Source organism: Castanea sativa, chromosome 9 (genome assembly GCF_040712315.1).
Source record: "Castanea sativa cultivar Marrone di Chiusa Pesio chromosome 9, ASM4071231v1".
NCBI classification, from domain to species: domain Eukaryota; kingdom Viridiplantae; phylum Streptophyta; class Magnoliopsida; order Fagales; family Fagaceae; genus Castanea; species Castanea sativa.
In genome coordinates, this window is record NC_134021.1 from 28,508,382 (window position 1) to 28,529,906 (window position 21,525).

Below are 21,525 nucleotides of genomic sequence, written 5' to 3' on the forward strand. Positions count from 1 at the left end.
CGTGGGGTGTAGGGCAAGGATTACACACGTGAGCCCTCCCTTTTTGTAAAAAAAAAAAAGAAACAAAAAAAAAACAAAAAAAAAAGAAACAAAAAAAAAAACAAAAAAAAAACAAAAGAAAAAAAAACAAAGCAAAAGAAAAAAACAAAACAAAAGAAAAAAAATCATCAAAAACAAAACAAAAGAAAAAAAAAATCATCAAAAACAAAGCAAAAGAAAAATTAAAAAAAATTAAAAAAAAAATTGGTTGAACTACGTAAATGACTTGATCCCTCTCCAGGGTACGTAGGCAGCTTAGTACTTTTCACTAAGTTCAGTCACATAAAAAGAAGAAGGATTGTCAGTCTAGCTTGAAGAGTTTGTCCAAAGGTCGTCAACATGCTTTCAAGAACCCTTTGATTGGCAAGGCGTCGCTTAAGATCAATCAATTGCTCACTATATGATGTTCAAAGATCATTGTGGTAGAAAGTGATAGCTGCAAAGAATTGGTGTTACGTAGCTTTCCTTGAAATAATGATAACTTGATTCTCGGTTGTGGAGTAAAATAAAATCTTCAACCTCTGTTGCAAGGAATGGAGTCTGCATGGCATTGCTCATCTTTTGTGGACATATTCCCATATCTCTGAAGTATGCTTTGCATCACTTATCTCCTGGGGGCATCTTTCTTGTACCTTGCAAGTCTAAGCTACATCATCTCTCTTCTAGGTTGTGCCACTTCACAACTCTGAAATTTGAACCACATCGTCTCCCTTTTGAGTGGTGTTGTTTCACATCATGTCTCTAAAATCTAGACAACGTCACCTTCCTCCAAACATCTGAAGTTGGTACTACATCATCTCTCCTCTAAAGGCATGTTTGTGCAATGTCAAAATCATGGCGGCATTCTTCTCATATCTTCAAGGTTTTGTTGAAATCTCTTTGCATCCTCAAAGTCTTGATGGGAGCTTCTTGAAACTTCAAAGCTTCGTTACAAAAGCCAATATTAGTGCAACTTCGATGCGAATGAAGTGTTGACATAGCTTCATGGCAAAAATGGATGTCGGCACGGCTTCGGTGCAGATGAACTGTTGACGTGGCTTCATGGTGAAGATGAACGTTGGCACGGCTTTGATGCGAAGAAAGTGTTGACGTTGCTTCATGGTAAAAATGGATGTCGGCATGGCTTCGATGCGAATGAAGTGTTGACATAGCTTCATGGCAAAAATGAACGTTGACATGGCTTCTGTGCAAATGGAGTGTTGACGCGACTTCATGGCAAAAATAGATGTCGGCATGGCTTCGATGCGAATGAAGTGTTGACATAGCTTCATGGCAAAAATGAACGTTGACATGGCTTCTGTGCAAATGGAGTGTTGACGCGACTTCATGGCAAAAATAAATGTTGGCATAGCTTCTGTGCAAATGAAGTGTTGACGTAGCTTCATGGCAAAGATGAATGTTGGCATAGCTTCTGTGCAAATGGAGTGTTGACACGACTTCATAGCAAAGATGAATGTTGGCATGGCTTTTGTGCAAATGAAGTGTTGACGTAGCTTCATGGCAAAAATAAATGTTGGCATGGCTTCTGTGCAAATGGAGTGTTGACACGACTGCATGACAAAAATGGATGTCGGCACGACTTCAATATAGATGAACTATTGGCCCAGCTTCGATGTAAATGAAGTGTTGACGTAGCTTCATGGCAAAGATGAATGTTGGCATGGCTTTTGTGCAAATGAACTGTTGACGTAGCTTCATAGCAAAGATGAATGTTGGCATGGCTTTTGTGCAAATGAAGTATTGACGTAGCTTCATAGCAAAGATGAATGTTGGCATGGCTTCTGTGTAAAAAAAGTGTTGACGTAGCTTCATGGCAAAGATGAATGTTGGCATAGCTTTTGTGCAAATGAAGTGTTGACGTAGCTTTATGGGCGATAGCATTATTGTCTAGCTGAATATCCTTATGGAAACGTCGTTGCAAAGACGAATATCACTAAAAGATTGTTGATGCAAGAAAAGAATGTAACAACATGAAGGCATACGTTCTTGCAATGTTGCTATCAATGAAATACAAAGTCACCAAATGAAGGCAAACACTTCTATGAGAACGTCAGCGTGAAGTTTGATGTCAAAACCCAAAGATCAAGGAAACTGAACTGCAAAACAAAAACAAGCAACAACAAAAAAAAATGTCAGAAGAAAATCTCATTGCATGGCTAAACAAAGGATACAAGAAAAAGAAAAAGAAAAAGAAAAAAAAAATTCTTAAAAGCTGGAGAAGAAGACTGAAGGCTAGGAATGCCCAAATAAACGAAGCCAATCTCACATCTTATATAGAGAATTTTTGCTAAACTAGCAGACAAAAAAAAAAGGGGAGAAGTAACAAAATTCAACAAGCAAAGCTTTTTTTCCAAATTTTCAAATCTTCTGACAGGAGGCCATAAAAATCTTCGGAAGACTTCACACAAATAAGGAGGAGTCCAACAAAGCCTGCTTATCTTCCAATTTTTCAAAGTTCTCTGACAAAGATGACCCAAAGAATCAACATTCAGCGGCCACCATAATGTCTTCATCCTGTCAGGGCGGCCACCAGAATTTCTGCATCATGTCAAGGCGGCCACCGCAAAATTAGACCAGAAAAAAAAAAAAAAAAAAAGCCATAAGTTCAACAAAGACCCACGACTTTCTCGTCCAAGTTTGTGAAAATCCAGACCTTATTTCACAAATCTGACACCACAGGAGTCTTCTACAGCCTGCCATCCACCTAACCCGAAAATTTCAGCCCGGATACCCGGCCACGCGCCGCCACACATGGCCAAGAATTTTCAGCGACCCGCCAGTTTCTCATTCAAATCTGCGCAAATCTGAGAACAATTTTACAAAACTAATACCACCATTAGAGCTATCGGCCTTCGATCTACAAAACCTAAAATTTTTAAGTCCAAAATATCAGCCACGCGCCTCCACGCGCCGCTTGAAGCTCCGACGAAGTGACACGCGCCGCCAACAAGCTCCACGCGCCTACACGCGCCGGACCATCGTCACCACGCGCCACACGCGCCAGGCCAATCCGATGACGTCATCAAACCGGTTCAACCCGAAATCCCGACCCGGACCGGACCGCCTGAAAAAAACAAAAAAAAAAAAAAAAAAAAAAAAACTTTGACAAATTAAGACTTTGACCACAAAAAAAAAAAGGTCAAAATTTTCAAAATGGACCTGTCCCACTCAATTTTTCACGTACTTTCCAATTTTGGGGCCTGTTTCTTCAACCAAAGCTCGAAAATTGCACAACAGTCCAATTTCTAAAAAATTGACTTTTGCACAAATTTTGACCAAAAGTCAAAATTTTTAAGATTGACCTGTCTGGCTCAATTTTTCATGTACTTTCCAATTTTGGAGTCTGTTTCTTCAACCGAGATTCGAAAATTGCACAACAGTCCAATTTCTAAAAAAATTGACTTTTGCACAAATTTTGACCAAAAGTCAAAATTGTCAAGATTGACCTGTCTTGCTCAATTTTTCGTGTGCTTTCCAATTTCTGGTTCTATTTATTCATTTGAGAATCCAAAAATTTCTCAAATAGTGTGATTCTACAGCTATTGGCTTTGATGTAAACTCTGACCGAAAATCAAGATGTTCAAGCAAAACTTGTCCTATCAAGTTTTCGCAAAGATTTTAATTTTGAAATCTAGGTATTTGTTTTGGACTTAGAGACTACATCCGCTTCCCCAAAGTACTAGCGGTATCCAAAATTTAAGCTCTCAAGATCATAATTTGAGATCCATCCATTTGGTCCGGATTCCCTCAAAATTATCCTCCAGACTTGATCAAGGCTCCCCTTTCAAAAACAGACGAACTCTCACAAGTATGTCTCAGAATTGAAATTACATTGGGTCACTACTTCAGCCTATTATTTTCGTCGGTGCCTACCGGTCTTCAACCTAACGTTCCCATTCGGCGCCTACCATTCTCATCCGCCGTTCCCATTCGGCGTCTACCATTCTCATCCACCGTTCCCACCGAAAAGTCTCATCCGCCACCCAGCTACCATTCTTCATCTCTTCACTATAAATAGGAGTGCCGGATCCGTTAAATCCATCAAGGAAAAAAAAAAACACATACACTGAGTCATGAAATGAAGATTTGCTTCTTTCAAATTTTCAAATCCTCCTTCTCACAGCCAGTTCTCACTATGGTCTCGTCATTCTCAATACCGAGCAACCAAGATCACTTCATGATCAGTTTGAAATCAACCCCTTCATGGTTCAGTAGTAACCCTTCTCACAACATCATCACTGTTTTAGGATTCAAACAAATTTTGTTTCCTCACATAATGACCACGTTTGTTCATAGAGTTACTCATAACAAGGTCGGCATCGTTGTTCCATGCTTTCCTGGATTTGGTTCACCAGGAAATCCAAGTCCAGCAGAGACACCCGTTCCTAAGACCAGGGCTTCCGTAGTCTCTCTTCAACTGTTTGGTCTCCCATCAGAAGCAGTGGTTCGGAACAAACAGCAACTTGGCTGGTTTCTAAAACCAGGATCACAAGTTAGCTCCATCTTTCATTTGTTATGCTTTCCCAATAAAGTTGCATCAAGTGAAGATGGTAAGAAGTGTTGGGGTATCCTACAAATTGTCTCCCATCCAACACTTGTGATGACCTCCAAGGTACCAGCTCATCAGAAATTAGCCTTTGGTGTCGGTGAAGGGTCCCCAAAGCCTCATTCCATGTTTCCACCAGCATGGGGTCCAAAGGTCATCGTTGCTGGTACCACAAAACACACTTTCTGGAATTACTCCAACTTAAGATCAGCTTGAAGAATTTCAGAAAATATACTTCTGAAATTACTTCAACTTAATGTCCGTCAGTATGGTCCAGTTACACAGGCACATTCAACGACTTACTGACGGACCTCATTCAGCATGCAGCCAGTCCCACATCCGAAGGTGTACTTCCCAGAGACATCTACGCCAGAAAGTCCTTAACATGCAGGGTCAGGGCCATGATGTCGTATGTCTCACCCATTCACTTCGCTTCATCACCATCTTCTTTCACCATCAACATCAACAAACCCAAAATCCCCTTCTGAAATTACCTCAACTTAACCAGGGTGATGCGATAACGCATGCACATTCAACCACACTCCCACATGTTCTCTCTGTGACCCGAAGTATACCCTTCAGATATAACTTCACCAGAAGTCCTTAAAAATAAGAGGCTAGCTCCAAGAGCTCTGCATGCTGTATGCCAACATTCTCACCTCTTCTCCATCTTCAACACCCTGTGATCGCCACCAACAATCCAAAATACTCTTCCGAAATTACCTCAGCTTAACATCTACCGAAATGTTTCAATCTTGCAAGTACATCCAACTTCTTGCAAATAACTTTCAGCCCCACCAACCCACTCCAAGTACCATTGAATACTCTTCTGAAATTACTTTAACTTAACCTTTGCTCAGAAAGCTCGGTCACACGAGTACATTCAAATACGGGCAGACCCCTTCTCAGTCTCATCAAAACCTTTCATATGGGTGGGTCTACTCTTCTGCAATTACTTCATCCTGCTAAAAGCTCCACCACCTTCAGCTATTTCACTAGAAGAGTCAAGTATAAAAAGGAATCCACTTTCTTTCAAGACTCATTCATTCACCACACTCTAAAAAAACTGTGTGCATGAACGAGTCTCGAGGGGGCATTTGTAGAGAGGGAAAATTCCCGACCTATCACAAGCTGACACATCATACTACCAAAGTCCACAAAATACAACCAATTACAAAGCGCCACGTACTGCTGCTAGGTTTTGCCATCGCTATTCAGAAACCAATAGAAATTTGCCAAGTGTCATTGAAATAAAGGCATGAAACTGCATCAGCAGGTGTAAGCAATGACACAAGCAGCTCCGCACGTGTAAGCAGTGACACAAGCACTCAGCACATGTAAGCGATGACACAGGCAGCCTCGCACGTGTAAGCAGTGACACAAGCACTCAGCACATGTAAGCGATGACACAGGCAGCCTCGCACGTGTAAGCAGTGACACAGGCACTCAGCACGTGTAAGCGATGACATAAGCGGACCAATCAAACTCCGCCACGTGTCGCTCACCTACCCCTAAACTCCTATAAATAGAAGCCTTCCTAAGACATTTAGGAGGGGACACAGAACAGAGACAGGACGGAGACAGAAGGAAGAAGATATCTTGAGTTCAGAAATCCAGAAGCTCTGCCGGAATCAAACACCGAAGCCTCCAAGAACTTCAAGAACTTCAACCTCGAATACAAACAACATTCGAAGCAAAATCATCCAAACTACTCGTCCAGATCTCAAAGTCCACTGGAATCAAGCTCAAAAGCCTCCAGAAACCTCAACAAACCACAAATTGGTGAAGCTCTACGGATTCAAGCCTCCAAAGCCTCGAAGAACTTCCACCACAAACCTTCAAATACTAAGAACAATCGAAGAGGAATCATCCAAATCATATTCCTAAATCTCAAAGTTCACTGGAATCAAGCTCAAAAGCCTCCAGAAACCTCAACAAACCATAAATCAACGAAGCTCTACGGAATCAAGCCTCTAAAGCACCGAAGAACTTCCATCACAAACCTTCAAACACGAAGAACACACGAAGAACACACGAAGAACACGAAGAACACACGAAGAACAAGAAGAACACACGAAGAACACGAAGAACAAAGAATTTCTAACAAGCTCATAGCCAGAGATTCATTGTAATTCCGTTTCAAAGATCTTCAATCCATTCCTCAGCCAAATTGAAGAATATCAAAATCACATTACCACAATTCCAATCAATAAATCTTTCAAGGAGATCGAATCAGAGGATCACTCTTTTGTAATCACAGAGAATTGTACCACACATTTATCAATACAAATTCGTATTTGCGAAACTATTTTACTTGTTTGATTTATTTCGAACTAAGAAATTTAGTCGTCTACAACAGCCTTACCAAACTGCCCTCTTTCACTTATGCTTGTAGAAAAGGAAACTTTGAGATGTCCAGTTCATGAACAAGCCCATCCTTGCGTCCAAGGAGATCTTCAGGCTCACCTTGGGCTTTAGCCATTTTTTCAAGGTTCTAAAGTACTATATTATGTATGCCATTATCCATTCAATTGTGCATGATATTGTGTCCGTCCCTGCAATATATAAATCCCGATACAAAATAGTGTGAGAGCTAGAGTTAAGATCAACACTTTGCCTGAAAAAATAAAAGTACTTTGCCTAAGTTTACTAATGGAGACAGAAAGTAATGATCATTTGCTTTGCTGCTAAGGGTTAATGCTCACAAAGAGTAGGGAGTACAAACAAACTAGTGAATTAATCTACTCAATTTTTTGTCCTTGTTTTTTTACCCCACTTTGCAATTCAGGAAGAGCGATTAAGAATTATCATTGCCTTACAATTTATTTTTCAGCTATTTGAAAAAATTAAGTTGTTTAAAAAATTATACCTATAAAAAAGTGAAATTTAAAATAATAAGCTGTAACTTGAAAAATGCGGTTTGAAGCTGCGCGCTCAATAAAGCCATTTGAGGGTAAAATATCAAAGTAACTATTGTTAGGAATAATAATTAAATTATTAGATTCATTATTTCTTAATAGTTTAATTTTTTTTTACTTGATAATTTATTCTAGTATCAAAAGAATTAATTTTAATTAAGCTTGAACTATATCTTTGATCGCTCCCTACTATACTTCTCATTTAAAATTTACTATTTTCTAATGTCTTCGATCTTCTTTAAGATATTCATGCACAAATTAGTGCCATAAAATAGTTACTAATCTCCGAAAATGATAATGAGCTTGAAGTTGATAAATAAATATGATAGATGACGAGTAGTTGTAGATTGTAATGGCCAATGAGTACGAAAGGCAGGCAGGTAAGCTGTTAGCACGTTCAACTTGTCTTTGGCCCACGCTATAATACAACGGCATCAGTTGCACTTAGAGCATTTCCAGCGGTCTTTATAAATTTTTGTACGGAACAGTGATATTTACCTTTTACCTACTTAGAACATCTCCAATAAGCTCTCTAAAGCCTTACCTGAAGAGTAAACACAGAAAAATCATCCTCCAACAAACTTGCTATCTCTTTTTTTTTTTCTTTTTTCAGATTTGCTACAGTAACTCTTCAGACATGGAGAACATTGTAGCAACTCCAAAGCTTTTTTCTCTATTAAAAAAAACCTGTTGGATTAAGATATTATTTCTTTCTCTCTCTTCCCTTTCTCCCTTTTTTTTTTTTTTTTTTTTTTTTTTTTTTTTTTTTTTTGTTTCGTCACTCTCTCACACTTCTCAACAGAAAACAAAGTAGCTCTGTCTCAGAGCCTTGGAAAATAGAAAAGCAAAAGGAAATTAATTTCCGCTTGATCCATTACCGATGCTGTGTTTTTCTTTCCTGCATTGTTGTCTCCTCTGGTGGTCTTTGTTGTTCTTTTCTTTGTTTGTGTGGTGAAGAAAATATAGGGTAAATAAATGGCTGTATTTCTTTGAGATCTTTTAATAAATGGGTTAATAAAAAAAGATTAAAGAATGATTAAAGAAAGAATAAAAAAATAATGAAAAAATAATATTTAAATAGTATAGAGAAATGAATAGAGAGTTTATTAGAAGACGTATTTGAAAAAGTAAGTAGGTAAAAGGTAAAAATAATTGTTCACTCTCCAAACAGAACAAAAATTTGGAGAGATTGTTGGAAATGCTCTTATTTTTTGAAATACACTTTCTAACAGACTCTCTATTCTTTCTCTATTTCATTTAAATATTATTTCTTCATTATTTCTTTAATCTTTCTTTATTCTCTTTTAATCTTTTTTTATTCATTCCCAACAACTATATTTTTCAAATTCCTAACAGCTATATTTTTAAATTTCCCAACCGTAACATTTTCAAATTTTCCAACAATTATATTTTCTCAATAGCCTTTTTTTTAAGGGTTATATTTTTCAAATGGTAATATTTTTCATTAGTCATACTTTTTAAAAAAGACTTGATAAATTTCAAGATTGACATAGATATGATAAATTTCAAATTTTATCGAATTTTACCTGTAGAAAACTAACATAAATGAAGAGAAATTTCAAATTACAACAAAGACTAAAGACATAAAAATTATTGTGAGCATAAAACTTAAAATTAGATGATCCTACGAATCACTAGATCGTTGCCACAAGTAGGGCTGTCCACAAGTCGGGTCGGGTCAGTTTCTGACCCAACCCGGACTCGACCTGCCAGTGGCAGGTGGAGGGCGGAGTAACCCGAAACCGACCACCGAAAAAATTGGTCAATTCTGTTTCGGGTGATGGTGAACGATGGTTGGGTCGGATCGATTGCTAGAATTAAAAAAGGAGTCAAAATCTGCAAAAAAATCGTCACCGGAATATGGAATTTTAGCCAGAAACTGGAAAATCCCGCCAGAAACTTCAAAAAACTTGCCGGGAACTAGAAAAATATCGCCGGAACCTGGAAAACATTGCCGGAAACTGGATTTTTTTTCTTCTGAAATCTGCATTTTTTTCACTAGAAATTGTTGAAATTTGGCCGGATCTGGCTAAATCCCACCAGATTTAGCCATATCTGGTCGAGATCTCACCGGATCTGGCTTGTTTTTGCAGGATTTGGCAAGATTTTTTTATAGCTTCGGTCGGGTTCGGGTTGCTCGGGTTTTGGCGATGCAAACCCGCCACTTAACCCGCCTTCGTCGGTTTTTGAGAACGGTAACCCACTGCCGACCGACTGGACCTTCGGTTCGGGTCAGAATCGGGTCGACGTCGGGCGGTTTGGCCAGGTTTTCGGGCGGCAAGCAGGTCTGAACAGCCCTAGCCACAAGTGCTCAACGAGATCTGATTGGAGTTCAAAACGAATTTCTCTTTCTCTAATCTTTTCAGGAGTTGCAATGAACACCGTAAAATTGTAAATGGACTAAATTCTTCTATAGGCTCGTGGGACACTGTTGTGGGGATGCTTTCAGGCACTTGTTCATAATCAATTTCTTCTGCTCCATTAGTATCATGTTCATCTTCAATTATCATGTTATACAATATCATACATGCCTTCATAATGTAAATATTACTTTTTCAAATATACTTTTCAATAGACTTTCTATCGTTTCTCTATCTCATTTAAATATTATTTCTTCACTCTTTCTTTACTATTTCTTTAATTTTTTTTAGTTTTTGTTTTAATTTCCTCATTTTTTATTTATTTTTTGAGAAATGTTATATTCATAATATTTTCACAACAAATTTTAAGTGGTAAGTTGTTATTGATTTTAATTTGAAACCACTACTTAAATTATTTTCTTACTAGTAATTGCTAATAATAACCTATCATTTAGAAAAGTAGATATTGTGACATGATATTTCTCCTTTTTTCTTAATAAATTTTTTCCCTTTTTTTTCATCCATACATTTCAGTTTCTAGAATCATCTCTATCTTCTTTTTTTCTTTTCTTTTTTCCTTCTTGTTTTTTCTCCTCCACACACATACCCACTCTTCTCCTACGTATCTACTTTTTTGTTTCTTCTCCACACATGAATCCCATTCTTCGACTTCTCCTCCTCCTCTTCTTCACACATGATCTTTTGGCTTCTCCTCTATGTTTGCATTTTTGTTTTTTATTTTCTTTCTTCTTCATCTCACTTCACTCACACACACAGCCAGCAAAGAGAGTTGGCCTTCGTCTATCTTTGTTTTCTAATGAGAGGAGAGAGAGTTTTTTCTAATGAGAAGTGAAAGAGAGAGAAAGGAAGAAAGAGAAACGGAGGAAAGAGAAAAAAATTATTTTTTATTCAATTAGGTGATTATTTTAATAGATAAATTTTTTTGAAGGTGCTACAATAAACGCTACAGTGTTCTCTATTTCAAGAAAGGTACTGTAGCAACTTCATTCCAAAATATAGAGATAGAGAGGTTGTTGGAGTGAATTTATGTTGTGTTTGCTCTCCAAAATTGGCTTTAGAGAGCCTATTGGAGACGCTCTTAGCGCATAGACATTTGATTTGACATGAATAGATAAAAGATTGCGTGTAAAACTCTACATTTTTATTGGTACTAACACAAAAGCCTAGGCATGTTGCTATCGCAATTTATGCAACGGTGACATCCGAGAGGAATATGTGATACTGCTTTAATTTTTCAATGTCAGAGCATTCAGCATTAAAGTACAAAACAAGCCATTATCCGGACTTTTAATTGTAAAATTTTTTACAATAGTGTTATATTACCAACTTGTATGATGGTATTGTAGCACGGGTATAATATTAAATTAATTTTTACTTGTATCGTCTCACACTCTTTGTCTCCCACTCTCCCTTTGACCTCACTTCCTCTTCTCTAATTCTCTCTCTCCTTTTAGTCAAGGGCGGCTTGATGCATTTGGGGCCTTAAAGTAAAAATTGATTATTTTGTTTCATATGTAAAATTACTATTAATTAACATGAACCGTGTAGAACTTTTTTTTTTAAAGTTTATTAAAACAAAAAAATTTGACAAAATTTTTTACATTTGTTGATGTAGCAGATTGATAGTAGTGAGTAAAAGAATAATGTTAATGGTGAATCTAGTTAAAAACTAGTAAAAATTTGCTAACTCGACTTTTGTGAAAAATGTTGTGAATTTTTTTGTGGATTGCTTTCTTTTTTTTTTTTTTTTAGAAGTGCTACATTCACAATGTTTTTCATAAAAAAATCTTAGGTATTAAGTTACTTTTTTTTTCTATTTAAACCTACCACTTATTTTTTTGCTATCAATAATAGCCCTTAACAATATGCTATTTAGGATTTTTTTTTTTGTAAAAATGTTGTGGACATAGCATTTATTTCTCTTTTTTATTTGTTTTTCATTTGATAAGAAAATATTATTTTATTTATTTGTTAATATTTTTGCTTAATTCATACTTTTGGTTAAAATTTAAGGGCCTTTTTTCCACTTGGAGCCTTAGGTGGCCGCACCAATGGGTTATACCATTGAGTCGGCACTACTTTCAGTCCTCACTCACTCCCTCTCTCATAGCTTTCTCTCTCTCTCACGGTGTTGGGTTTTTCCTAGCTTGACTGGGTTTTTTCTCACTTCCTCTTCTTTGGGTTTTTTTTTTCTCTCTCACGTTGTGGTTGGTTGAGATCGACATGGGTGTGCTTGGTTGGGTTTGCTTGGTCCGACGTGTGGTTTGATGAGTGTGATTGCTTGGTTTGGCATGGGTTTGCTTGGTTCGATCTCCACTAATCTACTGTGTTCAGTGATGGATGGCTACGACGGCGATGGGTTTGATGAGTGTAGGTGTGTGTGTGGTTGGGTTTGTGACTGATGTGGTGGTAGTGGTGGGGGGTTGCGGTGGTGGTGGGTGTTGATGATGATGGAGGTGGGGGTTGCCGTGGTAGTGGATTGCTAATGTTGGATCGTGGTGTCGTGGTGGTGGCAGTGACGGTGGTGGGCAGAGGGCAATGGGCATGGTGGTGGTCTGTGGATAATCACTGCTATAATTCACCACCGGTATAGGCATAAGGACTCTTGAAAAAGCTTGTGTTAAGCAAAGTGCATTCTCACATGTTCTTTTGAAGTCGTAAAACAAGCAAAGCGAAGCGGAGGAAAAGTAGGTTCTTGCCAACAGCCCATAGCGGACAAGGGCTTGTCTAACAAGCTCGCAGCCAAGTGCTTCCGAAGCAGCGAGGGCCAGTAGGGTGTCCTACATCCGGAGGGATGAGGGAGGAACGACCGAACTCTGCCTAGCTGTAGGTAAGAACCGAATTGATCGTAGCGAAGTGAAGCGATAGACGCCTAATCTGAATAAATGAGTTAAAATAGCTTCTTATAATCATCGTAGTTGAATTGTAAGGATATGAGGTTATCCCTTAGCTAACGTGTAGGAGTTGGGAACTATCCCACAGTTGATCTGAAGGAAGTGAGGAGTTATCCCTTAACTGATTTGTAGGAGATAAGAATTATCCCGTTACCAGCAGCTATGTGTGTAGGAGAGTCTTAGGTGACGTTGGAGTTGCAACATGAGTTCAGTGTGCTTGGTCTTACTCATCAGCTTTTAGTCATGATGTATGCTCATGCTGGTCATGTCTGGTCTTCCATTTTTGGTGAGTAGGTGCTTTTTGGAAGACCAACTTATTTGGGAAGAGTAGCAAATTCTGAAAAAGTAGCCATGGAGTTAGGTAAAATATTTGTCATCAAATACTATATATAATTAATATATAACTAGTCGTTTAACCCGTGCGATGCACAGGTTAATTTACTGAAAGAGTTTGGAAGGAAAAAGAAAAAACATTATATTTGACTTTAAATGGTTACTATTAAGACTTTAAAAAGAAAAATAGTTAGTAACATAGCATAGATGCATGAAATGCTTTTGAGGAGATGGGTAGATGGCTATATCTATCCACAACAGTGATTGGAATCATTTAAAAAAAAATGTAATCATAAATAGGTATAAAATAGCATTGTATAACTAAAAGAAAATAAAAGGACATAAAAAAATGACTTAATATTTTAAATATATATTCATAGTTAATTGGAAATTTTTTTAGAAAGTAATTAATTGATATCAAGAACATAATAAATTTAGGCCTAACAAAATAACTGAAAAATAAATCTTTAAATTATCTTCTTCTTTTTTTTTTTTTTTTTTAAATTGTGATTGATATTGAATCAGCAATGTACAAAAATCTATACAGAATACATGTCTAAGCATTACTGTAGTCTTTGTAGTATATTATATGCCCATACCAATTTAAAAGGAAACTGTGTAGATCTAACTATTAGAGTTACGTAACACAAATATCCTAATAACACTATTGGGAGATAGTTGGAAACAAAGCTCAAGTGAAAGATGAAATAAATAAATGAAACAAATTTAGTATTTTTTTTGGTATAAAATAATAAAAGTAAGGATGGAATGGTATTTTACGTATACCTTCCACGTAGTTGCCTTTCTGCTTAAAAGTAGCTAAAGTAGCAAAACTCAACTCCCCCGATTGACTATCATCTCCTCTTCAGCAACGCCACTTTTTCTTTTTAATTCTTTCCCTTTCTTAATTCTCTTCATTCTTATCTTTCCTCTGACATTCTCTCGTCTCCTTTTTCTTTTATCTTTTTTTTTCTCATAGTGCCTTTGTAACTCTCTCCTATGTTTTCAATTTTTTTATTTTTTTATGTTTCTTTTCCCCACAATAAGATCATCCATTGCTTTCATTCTCCTCTTCTTCTGTCAAATGCTATAAAAGTTGAAAAATGGGAAACTGTTGGGTTTGGTGGAGTTTGGACCTGTAAAGTTGAAAAGTAGAGAGACGCATCAGATAATGAAATTAAGATTTTATTATTTTGGCCTCTATTTTCTTTTTCTTCTGTGTATTTTGTGTCTTTGTTTTACAATTGTATGGTACTTGTATCCAGTGAAACAATATGGTTTTTTAAAGAGAAGTCAACTTCTGTTAGTGTTAGACAATTTTGAGGTTAATAAATATAAATAGTGTGGTTTACCATCATCACTACCAGCGGTAATTGTTCCATTTTCTTCAACAATGATTCAAGGGTACCCCTTGAAAAACAACATAATCAGTAGCCAAAATTTAAAAGAAATAGTAGAAAAATAAAGGCAGATCAAAATGAAATGATAAATAAGGACGAAAATGGCAGTTCATGAACATGTTGATCGCTTGCTGTATTGGCGTTGAGATTGTTAGTGATTTTTTTCAAAGACAGAGGTGTGCGGTTGGAAAAGAGAAACTACTTGCAAATTGCAGTTTTTTTTTTTCTTTAGTTCGGTTATATTTATATTTACCAAGGGGAAAACAATTGTATGATACAGTGTAACAATTTATTTCTTTTGGTTGTGATTAGTTATTTAAAATCCCAAAAGACATAATTGTATAGTGTCTTATCCTGCAAAACGAAAAGACACAATTGTTCAGATTTTAAATATAGGTGTGTGGCATAAATTTATGTAGCCACGTGGCGCAATGAGACGCAGTCAACAAAAAGTCAAACGTTTCGACTATTAGTTATTATTATATAGATATAGATATTGCACTATTAGTTATTATTAGATATTGCACTATTTAAATATCTTATAACGATCAATCGATCAAATTTTTAGTCCTAGTCAAGTTCCTTTAAAAAATAAGTTTTAAATTTAAAAATTGTAAGAAAAATCATTGTCTATTAAATGGAGTATTTTTTATACTTTAAATTCAAATAAAAATGGAAAATCCGGTTATATATAATATGGGGAAATTATACTTTACCACCCTAAACTATGCCCCAAATTACACTTTGCATCCTAAACTATTAGGATGCACAATTTACACCCTAAACTATAACCATTGTTACAATTATTTTGAACAATTATCTTGTGGATAAATCCCTTAAAATAAATCTTGATAAAGTTCAGATTATCCACAATTTTATTGTTATCCAATCATCTCTTTTATTCCCATGCATGCATCCCTATTTTAAACACTAATTATCAACCAATCACAAAATTATCTAATTAACTTTAATTGTTCAACCAATCAGAATTAATTTAAATTAATCGTGTGTGGTTGACTCTATCTAGACACAATGCATATGGACCGTGCAAACTTGATCATGCGTTATCTTTCAATCCGATGGTTCGATTTAGAAACCGGACCCACCGTTGCGATCGTTAGAATCTCAAGATCATTGTTATGATATGCAATGAATGAATTGATGCATGCAATGCAAGAACAAATTGATGCATGTCATGCAAAAGACAAATGATGCATGTAATGCAGGAATGATTTTTTTGGTACATGGATGGTCACTCCAGTCATCCTCCTTGATTAAATCATGGATGCAAAATTAAATGTCTACAATATGATATGAAGAAACAAAGAAATAAAAGCAAAAAACCTGAATTAGAGTTTCTGGGCACAAGTATGTGTGTGCATACATAGGCATGCGTACGTAGGCCAGTTGCATGCGTAAGCATTCTAGGCGTACTTGCGTACGCATGTAGAAACATGTGCTCGCAAACACGCCCAAAAGAACCCTAACCTAAAAGCAAGAATAGAAAATGAAAGAACAACGAATCTAGCAACTTAGCATGCTTTAAAACAAAAAAACTAAGTAAAACTAACCTAAACATACATATCTAAACATAAACCAAGCAAGAAAACAAGATTAAAGCAAAAATGCAAGAAAAGAGTTTTGAACTTAATGCCTTAAACAAAGAAGCTTTTCAAGCTTGATTTTGACCGTTTCTCTTAGTCAATCTATTCACAACCAAACAAAAATGATTGGTAAACTTCAAAACTCGAGGATCAAGACTAGAAAATGTCCCAATCAAAATAAAATTGACTTGAGGATGTTTTGTGAAAAACTCCCTCGTTGATTTACTATTTCTAGTGAATCTTAGGTTTTCCCTTGGGTTTTTCTATGTGTTTTGAAAATGGTGTCATGTATGGCTTTATATAGTAAGAAAATAGGGGGGGTTGGAATGGCTCCCAGACAATGTGGGATTTGGTCCAAACCTCAACATTAATGTAAAAAACTTGCATTTCATAGGTTTCTGAAACCCTAATTATGTACGCAGGTCCGTGCCTGCCCAAGCATGCATCAGACCTACGTAGGTTCTGGCCTGTGTACGCAAGCCGAGGATTTTCCTTGGCCTTTTACTTTCCAAAAAAGATTTATTTGCTTATAAAAAATTATATTTTCCATTTTAACACCTCTCAAGTCAATTTGTAATCTGATTGGGCTCTAAACTAACCTTGGGCTTTGTAATCTGATTGCAATGTTTACAAGGGTTAGGTTTTGTAATTTTCTTTTAGAAAGAGGTAGAGAGAGAGAGAGAGAGAGAGAGAGAGAGAGAGAGAGAGAGAGAGAGAGAGAGAGAGAGAGAGTGTGTGTGTGTGTGTGTGTGGGATTTGAGTTTGATGAGAGAGAGGGGATAGGCTTTGAAAATATACTAGGGCTTTGTAAATTAAATTTATTACCATGGACAATTTTATTAATTGGATAAATTATTATATTCCCCACCAATAAGCAATTTTTTTTAGAGAGTTTCAAACCAAGACACCAATCAATTTTTGGTGTAGCCGAGATTTGAATCTCAAATCTCTTATTCAACCATCAGAGACTTTACCAATAAGCAATATAAGATTACCCCCAGTTAGTAAAGTAATGAGATTAGGGAAATGTGAAATATTTGTAATCTTAGATTATCGTAATCTTATAAACAAAAAATTAAATCAAACATCGTAATGTTCAAATTACAATAATGTGACCTTGACATGATTCACATCATAGCATACTAAACACCCCCTTAAGATCTTGATAGATTAGACAACCATGATAGCTCTAGACATACTTAATACAGTTGTTACTATTAATTTTTTGGCTTAGCCAAGATGCTAAGCTTCAAAAAGAATTTTGGGTGGGCTTATAACTTGCATCTACTAGTCTCCTTGTCTCTAATTACTTTGAAATAACTATTTTTTAAAAAAAATTTAAAAGATCCTCATGTGTGTGTGGATATATATATATATATATATATATATATATATATATATATATATATATATATATATAAAATAAAAAGTACTTTAGTTATCTTGGGAGTTTTGGCCTGAGTTTGGGCGCTACAAAAAAGTTGCTATTGGTAAGGGTTATATAAAATAAAAAGTACTTAAGTTATCTTGGGAGTTTTGGCCTAAGTTATATGTCGTTACAAAGAGTTTTTTTATTTTTGATATGTTCATTACAAAGAGTTAGATACACAAAATATTTTACAATTTTATAAGAAATTGTTATTGTGATAATTTTTTTATTGATAACTTAAAAAAAAATTTCTTATTGTGATAATTTTTTTACTAATTCTCATTTGGGTTCACCACAATTTTTTTTTTTTTTTTTTTTTTTTCACTTATTAATAAACACTTATCACATCAACAATATATACAAAATTTGGCCAAATACCATCTTTGGCCAAAATATTTTGCAGTTTTCAAAATAACTAGCAATCTACCACTTTTTTAAAATTCGAGTTCGTGAAACTCAAGTTTGACATATAACTCAAGTTCCAAAAACTCGAGTTCCATAAAAAAATGTTATGTTGGCACCCACTGTCCTTGAATTTCTTAATTAAAAAAATCCACGTGGAACTCGAGTTTAAGAAACTCGAGTTCCTTGAAAATAAAACTAGAAAATCGAGGATTCTAGATTGAAAAGCTATTTTTGAGAAGCATCCCATTGCAAACCCAGCAACCAAGACGCTGATCTACCACATCCCCACCACACTACACATGCCGATCTCAACGCCGCGATATGCCAAATGCCCTGTTAATACAAACAACATTAGGTTCCAAACAAAATTACCAAATCAACAAAGAAAAGGATTCTGACAATGATTACCCAAACTAAAAATCAAGTCATATCAGACCAAAGACAATGAGTTGAACCATAGAAGAGCATATCGGTACCCAAGGAAAGAAATTCGGCAGTGGCATGATGACTGGAGCTACGGCTAGTGGCTAAAAGGTGTGTCAATGGGTCGTTGCAGGAAGATGACTAGAACCACGATGGAATCACAATTTGGCAACCATAGAATAGTGTCGCAAGACCCATAACGCAGTCGCCAAAGCTAGTTAATGATTCCAACCAACGTTTGTTGTGGTCGTTGGAGTTAGGGCGAAGGATTGGCAATGAAGATTTTGATCTTTGGTGGCAGAAGGTTGTTGGTTGTGGCTAGTGGAGTGAGTGGCAGAAAGTGGCAAGGCAAATAATGTGTGGCTGTGTGTGTGCTGTGGGATGTGGTACTCGAGTTTTATAAACTCAAGTAACTCATTACAAAAAACTCAACCTTCGTAAACTCGGGTTTTGTGTGATATTTTTTAATTAAAATAATTCACGTCAGCAGCATTTTTTTATGAAACACGAGTTTCACAAATTTGAGTTTCAAAAAAGTGTTAAATTGTTAAATATTTTGAAAACATTAATAGATTGCAAAATATTTTGGCCAAAGATGGTATTTGGGTATTTTGGCCTACAAAATTTTGCACAAAAAGTTTCGTTTTTTTTTTTTTTTTTTCCAAAAAAAGAAAAGAAAAAAGAGCAATTGCAATGGGAATTGATCTGGTTTAGCGAATACATGCAATAATTTCTCAAAATGAGGCGAGAGAGAGAACGTGATAGCCCAACGGTCATAAATGTTTTAGAAACCCTATTTGCTGTGGTGTTACAAAAATCTCAGTAGCAGCTCCTTCAAAATCCAAACAATCACACTCGCTACTCTTTCACGATCTCTCTCCCTCTCTCTGCTCAAACATTTTACATTTCTTCACGAAAATAAGATCAAAGCGACTACTCAGACCTAGGATCGGAGCAAAGCTTACTCAAATATTTTTCTAATTCTATTTATCTCAAATTACACGGTAAAATTCCACTCCTGCTTTTAACTCTTTTTTTTTTTTTCCTCATTTTGTAGATCAGTTCTTCAATTTCAAAGGCATGGAACCGGAAAAAATTGATTGGAATAGCGTGGAATCCATATTTGTGGAAGATGACACCTACGAGAACTTCGATGCGCCCCGATGGGTCGATCTCTCTGCTCCAGACGAACCCATTGACGATCAAGCATGGTTCTGCAATCCAGGTCAGACCCACTTACTCCATGTTCGTTTCCCAAGAAAGCCAGATGGGTTCGTCATCGGAAGCCATCGGAAGATTTTTTTTCCTCATTTTGGTTTAATTTTTGCTTTTGGCGTTTCAGATTGCAAGCATCGGAAGAATGCAGAAGATTTTCTTAAACCAATAACCTATTTGAAGGTTTGTAAATTTTGTAAACTTTTTATGTAATTTCAATTAGTTTTCTAAGATAACTAATCTAAGCAAAGCAAAGCAAAGCTTGTCGAATTCTAATTCAGTTTTTTTTTTTTTTTTTCAGGCTAAGCTTCTAAGATCAGTGTCCATTTCAGAAATGCTTTCTTTCAGGGATAGGAATCGGAGGTATATTTCAAATCCTAAACCTCAAGGAACATGCAGGATAATCAATTGTTTTAGCAATAAGGCTAAAGATATGACAAATTTCACAACGTTTTTCACAATGGTTAGGATGTTAGCTTGGGATTGGCGTACAATAAAAGTGATGTTAATGATAATCATAGTGAAATCCTAATGAAAAAGATGTAATCACAGTCTCCCACCTCAACAAGTTGTGAAATTTGTTGTGTTTGTAACATTGTTGTTATTTCAAATCATATTCAAATTAATCTAAGTTTGTTAATTGGGTACTATTTATTTCTTGTTCCTGCAGAGATGTAAAGCTGAAAGGGAAAGAAATAAATTCAACTTCAGCTGCTGCAAAAATTCCCAATCCAAAGTCTTTGAAGACTAAAGGATCCAATAAAGACGGTGAGAACAAGAATCCTAATGTTTTTGCTCCTATTCCAAATGGTAGTATGAACTCAAAGAAAGTAGCAATGAAGCCAAGCACAGAGAAGAAGAAAAAGAAGCATTTGGATGGTGAATTATTGAAGAATTCGTTCAAGGATGACCGAAAACCGCAGCTAAAGAGTACTTTCTCAGAGCGTAATCTGTTAACTGGACAGGAAATTTTGAATCAAATCACGGAATTCTGTTCTGAATTGAAGAAATTGGGGATGAAGAGTTGGAAGAAACCAACAGCGGAGAATGGGTCGGGTCAGGTTTTGGGTGAGAGAGTTAGAGAAAGAGAGAGGATGCCTCTGCTAGTGAGAAAGCCTAAAGCAATGTAACACAGGAAAAAACAGAGGAAACAGAGGAGGAAAGTTTTTTTTTTTTTTTTTAAATTTTTTTTTATGATTAGTTTCTCATCAACTGGTTGATTAATACGTTATGTTAGAAGATAGAACAATTTTGGGCTTTTTGAATTTTAATTTTTATAGCAATGGATTTGATATAGTATGATGCAATTAGCCTATTAATATTTATGGAACGGATAATATGGCTTCAAACTGATAATATAGGATAAGTTCTTCGATAGTTATAAGTGTAGCTAAAGAGATAGTGTTTCTACATTCTAGCTGTGTACAGTGAGAATTTGGTCAAATCCAATCTGTTAGGTACTGACTTGGATGAATATGTAGGCTTCCCTTAATAAAGGAATTTTGCTTACTTGAAGCTGAAGGATTCTTTTAGTGCTATGAGGGTTTTTCCCCACTTTGAGAAAGAATATTTTTTAAGGATATGCAATTCTTGGTTCCTTGGTCTTTTTCTTGTTGGTTTTCCTTGAAACATGTTGAGTTCTTAATCTCCCCCTTTACTAAGAGAGAAAAAATGTGAAATGAGGGGAAGGCTATAACTTGGTGGGGTTGAGTGTTTTGTGGTTTTCTACTTAGTTCTTTGCTAAGGTATATTACTTCAAGTCACTTGATCTACTTTTCCTAAAAGGTGCAAGCCGTCCTGGCCACTAGAGCAAGGGTGTTTGGTCCTGGGGCTTACATTGAATGCTTGATTAAGTTCAGGAAAAGAGAAGAAAGAACAACCATACTAAGATCAACTGAGTGCAGGATATTCTTTTTG

General features: G+C 36.1%; 1 protein-coding gene across 1 annotated transcript; it reads left to right on the forward strand.

Annotated features, from left to right (window-relative positions):
- The first annotated feature begins 18,211 nt into the window (after positions 1 to 18,211).
- On the forward strand, positions 18,212 to 20,907 carry LOC142609937 (uncharacterized). The gene is made up of 5 exons (XM_075781663.1): positions 18,212 to 18,802; positions 19,451 to 19,618; positions 19,736 to 19,791; positions 19,910 to 19,971; positions 20,279 to 20,907. The coding sequence occupies exons 1-5, from the start codon at positions 18,775 to 18,777 to the stop codon at positions 20,736 to 20,738; spliced, it is 774 nt and encodes a 257-aa protein (XP_075637778.1). The 5' UTR covers positions 18,212 to 18,774; the 3' UTR covers positions 20,739 to 20,907.
- Positions 20,908 to 21,525: the final 618 nt, after the last annotated feature.

Excerpts from the sequence above, each read along its gene's own strand:
- LOC142609937 (XM_075781663.1), top strand. The coding sequence starts at position 18,775 with ATGTGGTACTCGAGTTTTATAAACTCAA. Across the intron at positions 19,619-19,735 it reads AGCATGGTTCTGCAATCCAG|ATTGCAAGCATCGGAAGAAT; the intron begins GTCAGACCCACT and ends TTGGCGTTTCAG. Across the intron at positions 19,972-20,278 it reads TTCAGGGATAGGAATCGGAG|AGATGTAAAGCTGAAAGGGA; the intron begins GTATATTTCAAA and ends TTGTTCCTGCAG.